We start from the raw sequence: 17951 nt of genomic DNA on the forward strand, positions 1-17951 counted from the left end.
GGGCGGCGGCGGCGGCGCGGAGGGCGGCGGCGCCGCCATGACGGCGCTCACGCCGCTGCTCGTGCCCGAGCACTTCCCCAACGTGCCGCTCATCGCCGTGACGCGCAACCCCGTCTTCCCGCGCTTCATCAAGATCATCGAGGTGAGCCGGCCGGCGCGCGGCCTCCCTCCACGGGTTTCCACGTTCTCCTCTTGTTTCGGGTGCTTTTTGCACGCTTATTATTTTATTGCTAGTGCAAGGTGTTCGAGCAGGTAGCAGGACCCGTCAGGGCGTTCTGCTGCCTCCGCCAGCTCATCTTCCCCCTCGCTGCCCTTGGGAATCTTGCCGCCTCCTGGAGAAAAGGGTTGCGAAATCCCCGCTTGCCTGGCCTTGCGTCAGGGTCTTCCCTGCCGCCCTTGCCGCTGGGCGCATCCAGCTTTGGCCTTTGCTCGTGTCTCCGCTCAAGGTTAAGCAGATCCCGTCCCGAGTTCGCTCCGGGCGCCCGTCCCCTGGGATCAGGAAGAGCGATGCAAAGGCAAAGATCTGCGAGCAAACGGGACAGAAACACTTGTCCTGAATATTCCCTTTCATGGCTCTAGTAGTTCAGTTCCAGCAGAAATGTGGCCTTACGCAATGAATGGGACTGTGAAGTTTTCAAATCCACCTCTGACTTTGAATTTACTCTTGTCCTAGGTGAAAAATCAGAAGCTGGTTGAGCTGTTGAGGAGGAAAGTTCGTCTTGCCCAGCCTTACGCTGGTGTCTTCCTTAAAAAGGATGATAAGTAAGTTGTGCCTYTTGATGCCTTTGGATATAAGGCATTTCCGTGACGAGGCTGATTTTTCCCTAAGAATGTGTACTGTGTGCAGCGCTGGGCTCCCCAGGACAGGAGGGATGTGGAGCTGCTGGAGAGAGTCCAGCGCAGGGCTACGAGGATGATCGGGGCCTGGAACATCTGCCCTGAGAGCAAAGGCTGAGGGAGCTGGGCCTGTCCAGCCTGGAGAAGAGAAGGCTGAGGGGGACCTGAGCAGTGTCTGTAGACACCTCAAGGGAGGCAGTGAGGATGATGGAGCGGCCTCTTTGCAGTGGTGGCCCCTGGTTGAACTAGAGGAAACAGCCACAAACTGAAGCACCAAAAGTTCCACAGGAACTTGAGGAAAAATTCCTTGACAGTGAGAGAGCCAGAGCCCTGGCACAGGCTGCCCAGAGAGGATGGGGAGTCTSCTTCTCTGGAGGTCTTCACAACCTGCTTGGATGCAGCCTGTGCCCCGTGCTCWGGGTGACCCTGCGTGTGCAGGGGSTTGGACTAGATGATCTCTAGAGGTCCYTTCCAACCTTAAGGATTCCATGATTCTAAATCTGTGTGGAAATTCTCTGCCTTGTGATACAGCAGCTGAATGTAGGCAGGGTTTGGGGCATCCTCCAACTGTCACAGCTTTTTTTCCTACCACGAGCATAGCTAGGGGCTTAAGCCTGGCTGCAGCAAAGCCTGTTTTTATTTGGGAGAGGAATGAGGTATCCAGATAGCCGAGTGACTTGGAAACAGCCCATGCGGTGGTAACACGGGGCAAAGTGAATGTCTTTGCTCTTTAAGTCAGTCTAAAGTCTTCTTACAGTCTACCTTTCTCAATAATGACTTTCTTGATATTCTGAATATCCTACTTTCTGAATATCTGCTCTTATTTCTTTTCCCCACAGCAACGAATCGGACGTGGTGGAGAATCTGGATGAAATCTATCAGATGGGAACTTTTGTACAAATCCACGAGATGCAGGACCTCGGCGACAAGCTGCGGATGATAGTCATGGGGCACCGCAGGTAATGACCTCAGCTGCGTTTCCTCTCACTTCTGTACACACAGACCTGTGCCTGTAGCATCTTCACCACCTGCATGTGGCTTCACAAGGAAAGCGAAGCTRTGCAGTAGTTCCTCTGCTGTACCGTGTGAATGCCTTTAATAAGAGCTTGAGGGCAATGATGCAATCAGATGCAAGCTCACCAAAAGATGAGCTATTTAGGAGCAGAAGATTTTAGTTGCATTTTAGTTTACTCAGAATACAACTCGAACTCTTTTTTTCTTTCYTGAGAGACGTAGCTGGGTATAGAGGAGAATTGACTGTTGCTGTTTGTCTTGACTTTTAGGATTCGTATAAACAAGCAACTAGAGGTTGAGCCTGAGGAGTCTGAGAACAAACAGAAAATCAGAAGGAAGCAGAAGCGGCCTCGAAAAGAGGCCGAAGAAGAGCCTGGAGCAAAGGAGCAGGCTGTGGAAGGGGTACTAGAGCCTGTGGCTTCTTCCTTGCAGGAGGTTCTTATGGTGGAAGTAGAGAATGTGGTTCATGAAGATTTTCAGATGACAGAAGAGGTTAAAGTGAGTGAATCATCCAAGCCAGGGCCTGCTCTGTAGAGTAGTGTGTTTTCCAGCTTATTGTTTTTTAAAACCTTCTTGTGTTAATAGGCACTTACTGCAGAAATTGTCAAAACAATCCGGGACATCATTGCCTTGAACCCCTTGTACAGGTACGTGGGAATGGCTTTAGCAATGGCAAGTTCTCAGTCACATGGGAGTAGYCTGAGATTTTCTTTTTCACCTGTCCTTTAGCAGTAACTAAGAAAAGGCCCTTGCTTAATTTTTGCTTAGGAGTTTGTTTTAAGATGCAAGTTTTATCATCCTCTGTTAGAAATGGAGAGGAAACTTTGATAAGAGATAGGATCATTCCTTTTAATTATCAAGGATTTTTTTTTTTTTTGATTTGTTACTGAGCACTGCCTGAATCAGATGTAAAATACAAAATTATTTTGTTCTGAAGTGGAGCTGAGTTTACTTTTTAATCTTGTCCTCACAAGCTAAATAGCTGTTCTAGGGTGCTTCCTTATGAACGTAGCAATTCTCTGTTGATTAATCTTTTTTGGGGGGTTACCTCTGTTTTTCAGAGAGTCGGTACTTCAGATGATGCAGGCTGGACAGCGAGTAGTAGATAATCCTATCTACTTGAGTGACATGGGGGCAGCGCTAACAGGGGCAGAGTCGCAAGAACTCCAAGACGTCCTGGAAGAAACCAGTGTAAGAGGAAGCTTTGAACTGGAGCTGTACTAGCGGAATTAGAAGTGTGTCTGTCACGTATCGTGGCTTCTCTAGCAGTATATCCTCATATATATCCTCAGGATAGAGGACAGCATAGTATAAGTGATGATGGATTAGTTATCCATGACTAGGTTCTAGCTGAAGGATGTATTAAATATCGTAACTGATATAAATATATCAATATAAATATAATGAATAACTTGAGGAAAAGGCTGGGTGCTGTGCACCTTTGGTAGCAGTTGTTGTTCCCCAGTCRGGTCCATATTGYTGAACAGCTRCAAGGTTTGTTGTTTTATATCTGTGGATGCTGGAGAGTTGGGGCAGGCTTCTCCCAGCAAGAGCAATTTGTGGGTAACCAGTAGGAGCTTTTTATTTTAGATTATAACTTCTGGAGAGAAAGGCTAACAAGAGTACCATGTCTGAAAATTTACTTTGTGTACTTATTTTTTGTCCAGATTCCCAAACGACTTTACAAGGCCCTGTCCCTCCTGAAGAAGGAATATGAGCTGAGCAAACTCCAGCAGCGTCTTGGAAGGGAGGTAAGTCTTTGAGTAGCTCATGGACCGCCTGTATTTATACCCTGTCCATTTTACTGCTTAGTTTTGCTGCTGAAGAATGATAAAGCAAGACAATGGTGGGCGCTTTAAAGGGAGAAAGTWAGTTTAGGGGTAACACAGATCGTAACTGCAGTGTGTTTGGGAGCATGTGTTTGATGTGTACTATCTGGAACAGAATAAATACTGTATTTGCTGCTCTGTCTAGGTGGAGGAAAAGATCAAGCAGACTCATCGCAAGTATCTCCTCCAAGAGCAACTGAAGATCATTAAGAAAGAGCTAGGTCTGGAAAAAGAGGACAAGGATGCCATAGAAGAGAAATTCCGCGAGCGACTAAAGGAGCTGGTGGTGCCAAAGCACGTTATGGACGTGATAGATGAAGAGCTGAACAAGCTGAGTTTGCTAGATAATCACTCCTCAGAGTTCAAGTGAGCGCACGGCGATATCTGCTGCTGTTAAGGGAGGATATTCTGTTGGGAGAAAAATCTATACATTATTTTTAAGCTAGAAGAGAAAGGAGTGGTGGTTGTCAAATCATTCTCCTTTGTCTCCTTCTGCTAGTGTTACACGGAACTACTTGGACTGGCTGACATCCATCCCATGGGGTAAATGCAGTGAGGAGAACCTGGAGCTGACCCGAGCCCAGGCAGTTCTGGAGGAGGATCATTATGGAATGGATGATGTAAAGAAGCGAATCCTGGTAAGGCAGGAATGGGCAGAGCACCCCCCTTCCTACCCTGGGTGGCATCAGGCAGTTGGGCAGGTTCAAGCTTGTGGCTCTCCTTTCGTTTTGTATTAATTCATGGATCAAGCAGGAAGCCCTAGGAATATTTTTGTATAGGCTAATGTGTTTAACTGCTGGTGGCAATGAAGGCCGTGTTCTGATTTGAAATTACTATGTGCTGTTGTCCCTTAACTTCGAGGAGGAAATAAGTAACGCGAAGGGGAGCAGTCTCTAGATTTTTTTGTAAGCACCATTTGACGTGGTAACAAATATGCTTTGATATTGCTGCCACTGCCGTCTGTTCAGTTTTGGTGCTTCTGTTCCCCAGGAGTTTATAGCAGTCAGCCAGCTGCGAGGGTCCACCCAGGGGAAGATTCTGTGTTTTTACGGCCCTCCCGGGGTTGGCAAGACCAGCATTGCCCGCTCCATTGCGAGAGCCCTCAACAGGGAATACTTCCGCTTCAGCGTTGGAGGGATGACTGACGTGGCAGAAATAAAGGGACACAGGTCAGTGCAACTTGAGCACTTTCCAGCAATTTCTACTAACATTGTCAAAATAGGAACCTAACTGAAGTTRAATCGTGTGCAATTAAATGTCAGCTCTACCCACCAGGAGCTGGGGTGTAGGACAAGGTGACAGTGGTGGCAAAGGGACGAGCTTAACATCATCACGTTGGCATCTCTCAGTGCATTATGCTCCCTGCTGCTTGTGTTTGCTAATGGGAGATCTTAAGAGCTGTGCAAGCTACCAAAAGCACTGAACTGTGTGTCCGTAAATGCCAGTCCTAAAGAATGATCATAGTTTGAACAAGGTCATTCGGAGGTATTCGTGTGTGAATGGCCTCCAAACCAGGAGGGAAGTGCTGCATCATGAAACTTTAGAATGGGAATGATAAGTGGATAAAAAATCAGCAAATTGGGTTGTGCCAGGGATTAATTTTCCTTCTGCGTACACCTTCGAACTAGTAATGTTTTCATAGTGTTAACAAGAACTGCTATTCTGCAGTGTTTTCCAGGATGTTCTGTGGTCTGTGCTGAGTCTGTAGCTTTTGTCTCCTGTTGTTCATGCCAGGAGGTCTGAGTTCATTCAGTTACATTCTTGCTCCGTGTCTGCCTGTCCTGGACACGAGCTGCTCTGGCAGCARGACTGTTTTGCTGTAACCAGTATATTCCTTTAGTTTGCTTTTTGGTTTACACTATTTTTTCCCTTGATTAGCTTCCCAGCAGGATATACAGATTTAATGGGTGCATGTTATGCTGTGTGATGTGTGCTGTATTTTACAACCCTTTCCTAAATATAGTTTCTGATAAAACAGGAGGACATATGTTGGGGCAATGCCTGGAAAAATCATCCAGTGCCTGAAGAAAACCAAGACAGAGAATCCGCTTATACTGATTGATGAGGTGATGTATCTCATCTTCTAGATTCTGCTCTTAAATGCATAGGTGTCAGTTCTTGGCCCTGACAGATGCCCCTCTGTAATGTCCCTAACAGCTCCACATTGGTTGTGAGGATGAGCTCTCAAGATCTGTGGTGTCACTGTTGCCCAAAGACCTTTGTCATCTTTCCCTATGGCAGATTTCTACTTTATATTATATATGACACAAATGCCAGGCCTAAACCTTATTCTGTAAGGACTAAGATGCTTCAGAGRCCTTATTGCTTTAGTGACCTATTGTTTTAATGGAAAAGCAAGGACAGAAAATGAGTGGGTGGTTACTTGGTCAGACCAAAGGTCTAACCTGCTGTTATGGCTTGGCTAAATGTATAGAAAATGGTACGCTGGTAGTGACTATTTGTGAACAAACAAGTGAAGATTTTGAAATGTAACCTTTGAAAAATCTTTTCACTAAATGTTTGTATCATGGTGAGGAATTTCTCATAGTATTTGAAATTTGTCTTCCGTAGGTGGATAAAATAGGAAGAGGGTATCAAGGAGATCCATCTTCAGCCCTTCTAGAGCTGTTGGACCCAGAACAGAACTCTAACTTCTTGGATCACTAYCTTGATGTTCCTGTGGATTTATCAAAGGTACTTCCCTCTTCTGCAGAGGTTATGGAGCTACGATGTGTCAATGTATATCAATACAGAGATTTCCTCTGCATCACAAGTTTCAGTTGGACACTGGTGGTGTGGGGTAGATCTCAGAAAGTTTGCTTAAATCCAGGTGTCTATACGTACTTCAGAAAACATCATCACTAGCATATGTTGAGTTTTTGATTTACATGGTGGTAGTCAGGGTTGGCATGAAGTGAGATGGCTTCATGCTGCTGCAAGCTTTTCAATTGGGATGTCTCTATCCACCGATGAGCTTCCTCTACCCCCTCAGAGACAGAAGCCCAGAATTGAGGCAACTGAATGAGGCARGACAGCAAGTTAATGAAAATACCTAATAGGCTGTTGTACTTCCAGGTACTCTTTATTTGCACCGCCAATGTAACAGAAACCATTCCAGAGCCTCTGCGAGACAGAATGGAAATGATCAACGTATCAGGATATGTAGCAGAAGAGAAACTTGCAATTGCAGAGGTAAGRGAAACTATTTCACAGACACTCTGTGAACTACATCTGGATAAAATCTTAGCGACTTCAGATTTATATATTTACAGCCAATCCTGCCAACCAATAATAGGCATGTGGTATTCTGGACAAAGCTCCTCCAATTTAGAATGCTCTAGTAAGACAACAAATTGTGGAACAATTGAGCCATTGTTACAAATACTAATGGAAAGATGTGGTGGACGATTTCTTTCAGAGGTAYTTGGTCCCTCAAGCACGAGTTCTGTGTGGCTTGGATGAAAACAAAGCCAAAATCACCCCAGATGTCCTGACTGTTCTCATCAAGCAATACTGCAGAGAGAGTGGAGTGAGGAATCTGCAGAAACAAGTAGAAAAGGTAAGAATAACCACCTCTGTGCTTCAGCCTTCTCAGCTTCTTCCGCAGAAACTAATTACTGTTCACTTAGGTATTGAGGAAATCTGCCTATAAAATTGTGAGTGGAGAAGCAGAAATGGTCCAAGTAACACCTGAAAACCTGCAGGACTTTGTAGGAAAGCCCATCTTCACTGTGGATAGAATGTATGAAACCACTCCTCCAGGCGTGGTGATGGGTCTGGCCTGGACAGCTATGGGTAAGACACTGACTTTCGGGTCCATATTGTGCTTCCAGATTTTTTTTTTCCCTTCTGCTATATTAAAATGTAGCTGCTGTTTTGGAAAGTACGAGCTGGTAAAGCAAAATGCGTGTCAACACTTCCAGATGTAGCCTTGTAGTGCACAAACTGAATTTTCCTTACTGAACCCACTGAAGTTCTTATATGTATCAGTAAAAGTAACTTCTGTGGCCTTTTTGTGACCATGACTTAACTGAAGAAGGGGCCCTCTTTCCATCCCTCAGCCCATCACTCACTCCAGGCAAGCATCTCATGTTATGCTCCATACCCAGTATGATGAAGTGCCTCTGTAAAGCAGGAGGTGCTCTACTGACTTACAGTAGTCTCGTTGACTTCAGGTGGAATTAAAATATTGGAAGTGGTTAAGAGGAAAATGAGCAGTGTAGTGGAGAAAGCAGATGGATATTTGCGCCTGTCAAAGATTGTATAGGCTCTTGGAGAGGTGCTGCCAGCAATAACAAGTTCCAAAGGTTTTGCCCATTTACACAAATCAGCAGTTACTCCCAATGCTTGCAACCGTAAGTACAATTTTGGGGAGATTTCTAGCTAATATTTCTGCAGATTTCAACTGCTTGTCACCCAAGAGCCAGTGTCCGAGTGGAGGGCCCTAGATTCAAAGTACTGACACTGCTCCTCCATCGCTGGAACCCTCTGCTTTTATTTTCCTTGAACATTTCTCAGGTTGTCACTTTTATTTCCTTTCTCAGGAGGTTCCACGCTGTTTGTTGAAACATCCCTAAAGCGACCCAAAAAYAAGGAGAATAAGGATGGGTCCCTCGAAGTAACAGGGCAACTGGGAGATGTGATGAAAGAGAGTGCCAAAATAGCTTACACATTTGCGAGAGCCTTTTTGATGCAGAAGGAGCCCAGCAATGACTTCCTCCTGTCTTCCCACATCCACTTGCATGTGCCAGAGGTAAAGTGCTGCCACTTYTGGGATGCTGCAAGGAGCCCGTTTTTTGTGGTAGTGGGCTCTAGGGGTCCGTTAGGAACAGAACTGTCTTCACTGAATTCTGTTTCCAAACTTTCATCTTTAACCTAGATCAGAGTTTCCTTATTGGCGCTTACTGCGTCCTTTGCCAGATTCCAACAACATAGTTGTTTTCTGAGTACTGACTTCTTGGAGGAGCATGAGGCAGAGGTGATCTCTGTTCTTGCACCTCTCAGCATTAATTCCTTCAGCTTTTGCCTTAAMGATCTGTTTGTTCTTAGATAAAGCCTGATTGCCGTGAGTTTAGGCCTTTGAGTCTTGAAGGGCTTTTACTCCATCACAGTCTCTTCTTTGAATAGCACAGTAGTGTTGGTGGATGGGATTTTTAAAATTTATTATTATTTTAACAGGGAGCAACCCCAAAGGATGGACCAAGTGCAGGGTGTACGATAGTTACAGCTTTATTATCGCTGGCCATGAACTGCCCAGTGAGACAGAATTTGGCCATGACCGGAGAGGTGTCGTTAACTGGAAAAATTCTTCCTGTTGGTGGAATAAAGGAGAAAACTATTGCGGTAAGAGCACTTCCTTTTCTCTGGGTGTGAGAGGGGGAGACCAGCTGTGGGTCAGCCTCAGGGGTGACAGGGACAACCACTGTGACCGCTCCTCTAGTGGAAGGAGTGGCAGTAATTCCATAGCCACCATGGAGAAGTGTGGAAGGTGGACATCCTGCCTGTTTCATGGAAGGGATGCTGTGCTGTGAATAGAGTAGGGGGGAGCGGTCTGATGAACTGTGATTCTAGGGCCTGTCCTCACTCACACTGAAGCAGACTCCTAAAACTATATAAAATAGCATGAATTAGTCTAAACCATTTCTGGGTGTGCTGACAAAGCCCCCTAAGATACCTTCAACTTCAGCTGTTACTGGACCTGCAAAGGGGAGGCTGGGGAGTGCATTTCTTAAAAAGTCTGTTTGTGGTAGACTAATGAATTTCTTGGACTAAACACGTAGCCTGATTAATGTTCTGCTTCTCCTAGGCAAAGAGAGCAGGTGTTACCTGTATCGTTTTGCCATCTGAAAATAAAAAGGATTATTATGACCTTGCTGGATTCATTACAGAAGGACTAGAAGTGCATTTTGTGGAACACTACAAAGAAGTGTTTGATATAGCATTTCCAACGCTGGCTTCTGCTGGAGGGTGACCGCCATCAACCTAAGGACTGGGAGCGGTCTGTCCTGTAACAGAGGGAGAATCCTGAACTGTGACTTAAAGCTATTGCTGCTGCGCAGCCACCAAAATGGATTATGGCTTTCGTAGAGTAAAATATTTCTCACTGTTTACTACAATTATGACACATGTGAAGTATTTCCAATAAAATTAAACTCTGAAACTTTATCTAAAGAATTTGCACATTACAAACTACTCAAAGCAGAGGTATGTTGAAGGCTTATCCTTAAAGAATGTTATTTCACTGTAAATGCCRGTGCCTGCTTATGGAAAAACTGACTGGTAACAGAGCGGAGCTGTGCTTCAATGCAGGGTGTTCTGGGCACCCGGTCACCGAGTAGTTCTCCAGAACGTCATGCTGTCTGGGCTTATGCAACAGAGGGGGACAGTACAGCAGAGCCCTTGCAACGGGCTGCAGCTGGACGTGGTTCTCTTCCTCTAGACTACAGCCCAACTCACCCTCATCAAGAACAACCCTAAGGGGCAAGAGAGCACAAAGCTGGACAGAAGGAAAAGGCTCAGGAGCAGCAGTTAGATGTGCTATTGCTGCAAGAAGTGTATTTTGTACTAAATGAAACAACAGGTCAGAAATCAAGTGGGTTAAGAGTGGCTGTTGTGCATCAATAAACATAGTCTTGCTCTAGTGAATGCGAGTGCTTAAGTACTTAGAGCGAGCACTATAGAAACTGGGTTTAAAAAGGAGTTATTCAAAAGGGGGAGAGCAATTACATGAGTACTAGTAATGTATTCCCCTCCAGGTAATCAGCCAGGGCCCATCTTTCTGCCCATTCCCCCTAAATGGCTGGTCAACCAAAGCAGCACTGACCTTGCCCCTCAGGCAGCGGCACCAGAGGAAAAGGGCAGTGCTCTCTCTGTACCCTCACCCCGGCCCAGAGGTGTGAGGTTACCTAGAACTCCTCTTGACCCAAACCAGCACCCCCAGGAGGACTCCGCTTCCTACAGCCTGCAATAAACGTTCCGGTAGCAGCTGCTACACTGCTTTTGTGAGAAAGGATTTTATTGAGTTACAGACCGTACAGCTCAATCCTTCTTTGCAGCAGCTTTTCTCATGGCTGCCAGGACGTTGCTGAGTTCCTCACGCTTCCGCTTGGCCCGAATGTGAGTGCCGACCTGCAGGGAGGAGCAGCATGGTCAGCACTCAGTGCCGTGGAAAATGGGCAAAACCCCTGCTTGTGCTTCAAGCAGCCAGGGAAAGATGCTCTACTGCAGGACAGGCTGGATAGCGACGTTCTGACAGGCATGAACTTGAGCACAGTCAGCCTTAAATAGTCAGAAATCACTTCTCATCTGTCACATCTCCGCATTACTCTTATTCCATATGTTTGTTTAATTGTTGCTTTTCGAAGAAGTTAAAGGGGGAAAGGGGCAAGTAGAGACACCTCAGCCATCAAGGCTTCTGCCCTGGTGAAACATGGGTGTTTCAAGCCAGTTGGTTAACAACAGCCCATCTCTATCAGTACTAATCTTTTATGCCCTATCCCAAATAGAACAACACAAGCACAGAATTTGGGTCACGGTAGTTTAAGGCCTTGCCAGCAAAACACAGTTAAGCTCCCATCACTCCCTCAGGTCAGATGAGTAATTGCCCAAACCAYTGAAAAGCAAGAAAATTAATCGAAAAATGGTTTCCTTAAGGAGAAGCAGCAAACAGAACATTAATTACAAGAATTTTTAGCACCTTCATTGAGATGTCAGATTTACCCACCCGTTTCTTTATGAACTTCAGAGCGCGTTTGTCTTTGGAAACTTTCAGCAATTCCATAGCACGTCTTTCGTAGGGTGCAAAGCCACAGACTTCCCTGATCATGTCACGCACAAACTTGGTGTGCTTGGTYAGGCGCTACGGGAAGGGAAAAAAGACAAGGTTCGGCACACAGAGAACTCAGTGCTCATTTAGCCAGCCCTCAATCAAATACCTCCAAGTYACATACAGCATTTGGGCCCCTATTTGGAAAGCAGGGACATAAAACTGGACTCAGGAYGCAGCAGCTGTCCCTGATCACACATTAGAATCACTGCCCCTCTCAGCTCTGCAAACTTTACAGCAACTAAGCACAACTGTTACCAGCACTCYTGCCACAGCCGTGCAGGAAAGGGCTTCTGCTCCAAGCACATCGTTCTCCAAGCACAGCACTACCAGGAACAAGGATAGACTTCAATGAAAGCCACAACAAGCGCCTGATGCGCAGCTAAAAGGTTCCAGTTGTACCTCAGCCACCTGTGAGCAAGCAACCCATTTCACTAACCATGTCTAGACACCAGAGACAATACCCAGAGCTTTRGTAAAAATAAAATTGCTCTGCAAACTGAGGCACTCTCATGGGCTGTTTCACAGAAACAAGCCCAACAGCAGGCAAGTCTGAAAAGTGTGCGGRCAGACAGGCTGGCACGGCAACCTGCACCGCGGGGCAAAGAACGAACTGGGAACAAATGGCAATTAGAAGCGKGTGAAAGATGCGAAGGGACCTGACAGCTCCCGCTGCCAGCCTGTCAGGGAGTCCCAACAGCTGCCCCCATCCCCAGTTACGCTGCAGCTTCCCAGCCCCGCTGCTCACGGAGCTCCCCATGGCGGCAGCGCCGGTTCCAGCTCCCTCCCGGCGCCGGCCCCGCACTCACCCCGCGGCGGCGGCACTGCCGCGGCTTCGACACATTCTTCGTCACTTTGTGGCCCTTGTTGAGGCCCACGGCCATGGGGTAGCGGATCGCCATGTCTGTGGGGAAGAGCGCGGACAGGGCGGTAAGCGGCGGCCGATGGCTGCGAGCGCCGCGGCTCCCGCCGATGGCCGCGGCTCCCCCCATGACCCCGGGTGCCGCCGATGGCCGCGGCTCCCCGCGATGGCCCCCCGGTGCCACCGATGGCCGCGGATGCCGCCGCACCACCCCCTCGTCTCACCTGCTGCTCCGCTGATGGCGGCGCCGCCGGAAGGAGGGAGCGCGCGCGGCACCCTGGGACAAGAGCCCCTCCCGCAGCGCCGGAAATGACGAACACAGGCAGCCGAGTGGGCTGTAGGGGGCGCTCTAGCCACGCCCCGACCATAGAGGCGGGAACCGGYGCTCGGCGCCTGAGGGAGCGCGAGCCCCGAGGCGCGGTGGGGAGCTCGGCACGGGCAGCCCAGCCCTGTCTCCAAAGAAGGCCCTTTCCGTGTTTAAAAATCAAAAACAGCACTTTTGCCCTGAATTGGGGGAGAAAAAAAATGAAAAAAAAAAAAAAAAAAAGAGCGAATTCTAGTCTTGGGGAATGTTCTTCCCCGAAGCCCCGCTTGAGCTCCGGCTCTAAGTCTTTTCTCCACAGGAGGGCAGAATATCCACAGAGCTCCCTTTCTTCGCAGAGGGAGGAGGGCTGCCCTGCAAAGACCAAAGAAAACCCAGTGCTGCTTCGTAACAGCATTTTGGGAGGAATCGTTTTGCCTTCTTCTTTCCACTCAACAAGCAAACACATAGACACACAGCTCCCAAACTCTACTTGGGCTTCCCCTTATTTTACCTTCCTACTTTTTGAGGAGCTAAGAAACGTTAYCATTTCAGGCTCTCTGCCTCCTGTCATTGCCTTCACAAGTTCTCACTGCACCCTAGAAAGTCCAGACGCTTTTGCCCCATTCCAACGGTGCTAAATGCTGTAAGGAGCAAACATCTCATCCGATGAGCGTGGGGACTTTGGCTGACCCAAGTACTCTTAGGGGGATTGCATGAAAAATAAGGGAAGAACGTGGCCGTTTTATGAAGGGACACTCCAGAGCCATTCCCATGAGTAGCCAGCAGCCCCCCTACCCTTTGAGCTGACGCCTTGATGCCCACAGAAACTGGGTTTTCTGCAGCTTTCCCTGCCTYGCATCCCTGGGGGCCTTACTTATTCCTGCGGGGCTTGAGGCTTTTGGGATCTGAGTCATGCATTGTCTTCCAGGAAGTGATTACTCACAACTGTAACCAGCAAAAATCAGTGTCCATCATGGGCAACGTTTCTGCAACAGGGGCCCTTGCACTCRGGATGGAAATACCCCAATGCATCAAGATAGAACAGGGCTCCAAAAGAGGATGTGGTGGCAGCAGCAGTGATAACATCTCTTTCTGCCATCTAAGAACTGGCTGGGGCTACCAACTGCATAAATCTACCTCGATGATCACAGACTGCCCATGCCACAGGTGCGCGATGCGTGATCGTAATGCTTGGGTGCATGTCTGTTGTAGTTGCCAGCACTGGGCTTTTTTTATGAGAAAAGAGACATGGACATGCAGAAACACCCAGAGAAGCCACAAAAGATGCACTTCTGATAGGGGGAAAAAAAAAAAAAAAAAAAAAAAAAAAAGGAGAAAAAGTCAAAGGTAGACAAATTGCAAGGTTCACAGTCCCATAGCAGTGCCCACTACTGTAGTGCCAATGAACGGGAACAGCCACGTGTGTTTCTGGGGCTGAGCACAATGTCTTCTTTCACAGTGCAGGGCGGTGCTGAAGCCATCCCTAATGCCATCCCAGACCCGCATCTGTTCCCAGATCCACATGCTCCCGAAGAAAAATAGGGAGAACAGCCACTGCCTGTCCTTGGAGCATGTGCTGAACGATGGTTTCCCTCCACCTGGCCAGGGCAGCTCTGCTCTGCCTCAGCACAWGAACTCCCTGCAGCTGCCAGAGTGTCCCTCCAGCCCCAGCAGGTCACACAAGCTGCTTTCAGCTACCAAAGAAAAGGATTTAACCCTTCTGGGGCTACACTTAAAAATAAAACGCTATTCGGATTTTACAGCCTAGCTAATAGACAYTAACTCTGCTGGCATGCACTGGAATGCCTTGATTTTCACCCTGTTCTTCTGCAACCTGAAACAACTTCTGTTATGGGGGAGCAAATTTCCCTCCTCCTTCCCAAGTGGAGAAAGGCCGTTTACAGCTTTATGGCTTTTCCTTAGACTTTGCCCTTTTGGACAGAAATCGATCCCCATTTGCATTGTAATGACCAAATGCCAGCAGAAAGTCAGTGTTGTCCCTCCTTTTGTGCTGCTGTTGACACCCTTTGGGTCAACATGACCTTATTTTGGGTGCATGGGAAGAATTTGCCTGAAGTCAGCAAAAGGAGGTCCAGAGTTTTTAGAATAAAATTCTCATTTGCTTCAGGTCACATTTGCTTCAGGTGACACAGGCTCTGCCTTAAGGAATCCCAGCATTCCTGAATTCTCMTGTCACTGTACAGCGCGCTTGTTATCTCTCAAAGGGAAGCCAAAGGTTTCTGCTTTCACCTTGCTCTGCTAAAACAAATGAGCTCCTACCACACTATTTTTTTTTTTTAGCAGAATAAAATTGAAATCTTATTCTTCCCCAGCGAGACCATGACACAGAGGCTGAGTCAGCCTGGCAGGACATGGGGTACATAGGAGGTTGCCGCAGCTGCTGGAGGAAAATATGTAAAAAGCTCTATGGTGATGGGCACCGAGCCAGCAGCGGTTGGGCTGTGGATTTGAAAATAAGGCGCCAAATGGTTGGTTTGAATAATAAAAACACCCCACTGGGTTTGTTTTTGCTAGTGTTTTGAGATCAGTGCCAAGGTTTTATATAATATCAGTGCAGGGATGTGAGCGCTGCATACGCCCCTGGGTAGCAGTGGTGGACGTGACCCCGGGAGCAGCGTGGAGCCGAGATTGCTGCAGGCTCACGAAGCAGCCCCGGGGAGCTCAGATAAACTGCATCTCAGCACCAGGCCTCAACCTCCTCGTCTGCCGCCTCCCAGCTGCCAAATGGCTGAAAGATCAGAGATCTTGTGTTTGGAGGAAACTGAACTCCACGGAGAACCTGGGGCCACCCCAGGGTCTGTGGACTCCTAAAAACGCAGCCAGCACCTCAGCTCTATGCGCGACAGACAAAACTCAATGCTATTAGGCCCATATTTAATTCAAAGTGATGTAAATAAACCTTTCTTTGATCACAGATTAATTGTGCTATTAACTTGCGTAAATAGGTACACCATAAATTCCCCTGGTCCCATGGCTGCCTGCAGCCAGACTTCCAGGAAATGCCAGTATCTTCCTGCCTGCCCCCTTAATTTGTTTCCAGTGGTATTTTATTGCCAAGAACTCTGTCCCCCTATTTTTKGGGAAGATTTCCTGAGCAAATGAGAAGAAGGCTCAGAAGCTAATGCTACACTGAGAGCTGTTGTGTGTCACTCACTACAAAAACACCTTCTTTGGTTCATAAAGACTGCAAATGACTTCTGAAAAAAACCTCTCCATTGCTCTTGTGCATTTTTTAAATGAAAACTGAAAGGTGGAGCAGATATCTGTGACAAGATAAGAGTCCTATGGTGGAGGAAACAGAGTGCTTCTCCCAGACCTTCAGAAGCTGCCAGTAACTTCTAATTACCATCCAGCTGGGCTGGATTTAGGCTGATGAAAGTATGTTCTGTGCTACATCTTCAACTCTTAGAACATTCTTGCCCCTTCCTAAAAAGAATCAACATATCTGAGGCATGGATTAAACACAGACAGGCTATTTAGAGCAAGACAGGGATCACAAGGCAGAGGGGAAGTCCGATGACTACAAAGAAGATAGAAATGACTACAAAGAAGATAGAAATGATGCTGCTATTAAAGACAAGAAGTATGAATAATAAAGTGCAGATCAGGGTAGAATGAGAAAGGCCTGAAGCAGATGCTGAGAAAGTGAGAAGTAACCGAGGAGATCCTGTGTCCCCAGATTTGTGAAAATGTCATGATGAAATCCAAGATCGCATCAGAAAGTTGGTTACACCCAAAAGCTGCCTGGCAGACAATGGAGAAGTTGCTCTCCATGAAAGGACATGTGAGGTTTTACTTTGTCTGTAGCACTGGGTGTGAGCAATCTCTTCACATACCTCATGGGAGAAGCATTCCAGTGCTAGGCAGAGGCTTTCACTGCTATCTGTATTCTCTGACATCCCAAGAATTTATTCTTATCCTAGTGAGACGCTCAGATATGTTGGAAGTACCTTTGAGCTGGAGCTCCAGCACTGAGCCTAGGGCACTTCCAAGTTCCTGGCTTGCTGTCAAGGTGAACCAGCCTTCTCCTGGGCTCTGTTTTCCACCAAAATGAAAAGCAAGGGAATGGGTCAGGCAGTGCCTTGGGGTGCTGAGCAGGTTCCCAGTGGGAACAGCTGAGGGGACAGAGCTGCCCTGTGTGTCCTGGCCCTCTGCCATCGCAGCAGGTAAGGCTGCCAGAGCCTCACACTGCCCCTTTATTAAACCACACATGGCTCTGTCCTGAGCTAACGAATCATTCCTACCTCCTGAAAGCACAGAGGGAGCTTTATTATTAAATGTTTTTAGAAGCACTGAATTGCCAAGGTCCTTAATGAGAAAGTAACTACTAAGACTTGAGATGAATGACTCTGGTTCAATACTAAACCATGTCACTAGAGCAATCCTAGAGGACTTGTATTCTAAAAGATCCTAATTCCATGACCAAAACATTACACTTGGTCTAAAGCAGCAGTTCTCTAGCTGCCKCTCAGCTTTTATGTCTTCACATTTCCCTTACCTAATCCTTTCCTTTTTCCARCCTGCCCCGCAACTGCACTCTAGCAGAGAAAGGAAAAGTGAACATAAAAGTTCAGCCAACAGACAGAGGATGACATATATATAAAATATATGCATATCTATATATTCACAAGTGTTCTGCTTGCTGCTGCAGAAAGGCAATTTTATAAAACAGAAAGTATTTACCTCAATATTTAAAAAAAAAAAGTGAGTTTTGGCTGAGAATATTTCAGAATTTCAGAATATTTCAGAATATTTAAGGTTGGAAGGGACCTCTACAGATCATCTAGTCCAACCTTCCTGCTCAAGCAGGCACACCTAGAGCATGTGGCACAGGGTGGCATCCAGGCGGGTTTTGAAGACCTCCAGAGTAGGAGACTCCACAACCTCCCTGGGCAGCCTGTTCCACTGCTCTGTYACCCTAACAGTAAAGAAGTTGCTCCTCACCTGGAGACGGAACTTCTTATGCTTCAGCTTGTGGCCATTACCCCTCGTCCTATCGCTGGCCACCAGTGAAAACAGCCTGTCCCCTTCCTCCCTGCATTCTCCCTTCCTGAACTTATACATATTAATCATATCCCCTCTGAGCCGTCTCTTCTCCAGAGAAAAAAGGCCCAGCTCACTCAGCCTCTCTTCATACGAGAGATGTTCCATTCCCTTAATCATCCTGGTTGCCCTTCTCTGGACCCTCTCCAGAAGCTCCACGTCCTTCCTATACTGGGGTGCCCAGAACTGCCCCCAGTACTCCAGGTGCGGCCTCAC

General features: G+C 47.2%; 2 protein-coding genes across 2 annotated transcripts; one reads left to right on the top strand and one right to left on the bottom strand.

Moving 5' to 3' along the window:
- The first annotated feature begins 10 nt into the window (after positions 1-10).
- On the top strand, positions 11-9903 carry LONP1 (lon peptidase 1, mitochondrial). Its single transcript, XM_026035247.1, has 18 exons — positions 11-142; positions 674-762; positions 1677-1796; positions 2121-2349; positions 2437-2498; positions 2913-3042; positions 3519-3602; positions 3826-4046; positions 4180-4318; positions 4671-4849; positions 5659-5746; positions 6252-6374; positions 6756-6872; positions 7099-7239; positions 7310-7475; positions 8225-8433; positions 8859-9023; positions 9487-9903. The coding sequence occupies exons 1-18, from the start codon at positions 38-40 to the stop codon at positions 9649-9651; spliced, it is 2532 nt and encodes an 843-aa protein (XP_025891032.1). The 5' UTR covers positions 11-37; the 3' UTR covers positions 9652-9903.
- On the bottom strand, positions 6888-12614 carry RPL36 (ribosomal protein L36). The gene is made up of 5 exons (XM_026035250.1): positions 12592-12614; positions 12315-12409; positions 11404-11538; positions 10711-10808; positions 6888-7218 (listed from the first exon to the last, which is right to left on the bottom strand). The coding sequence occupies exons 2-4, from the start codon at positions 12405-12407 to the stop codon at positions 10719-10721; spliced, it is 318 nt and encodes a 105-aa protein (XP_025891035.1). The 5' UTR covers positions 12408-12409; positions 12592-12614; the 3' UTR covers positions 6888-7218; positions 10711-10718.
- Positions 12615-17951: the final 5337 nt, after the last annotated feature.

The sequence above is a fragment of the Nothoprocta perdicaria genome, unplaced genomic scaffold (assembly GCF_003342845.1).
Source record: "Nothoprocta perdicaria isolate Ctin4 unplaced genomic scaffold, notPer1 scaffold_157, whole genome shotgun sequence".
In the NCBI taxonomy this organism is placed as follows: domain Eukaryota; kingdom Metazoa; phylum Chordata; class Aves; order Tinamiformes; family Tinamidae; genus Nothoprocta; species Nothoprocta perdicaria.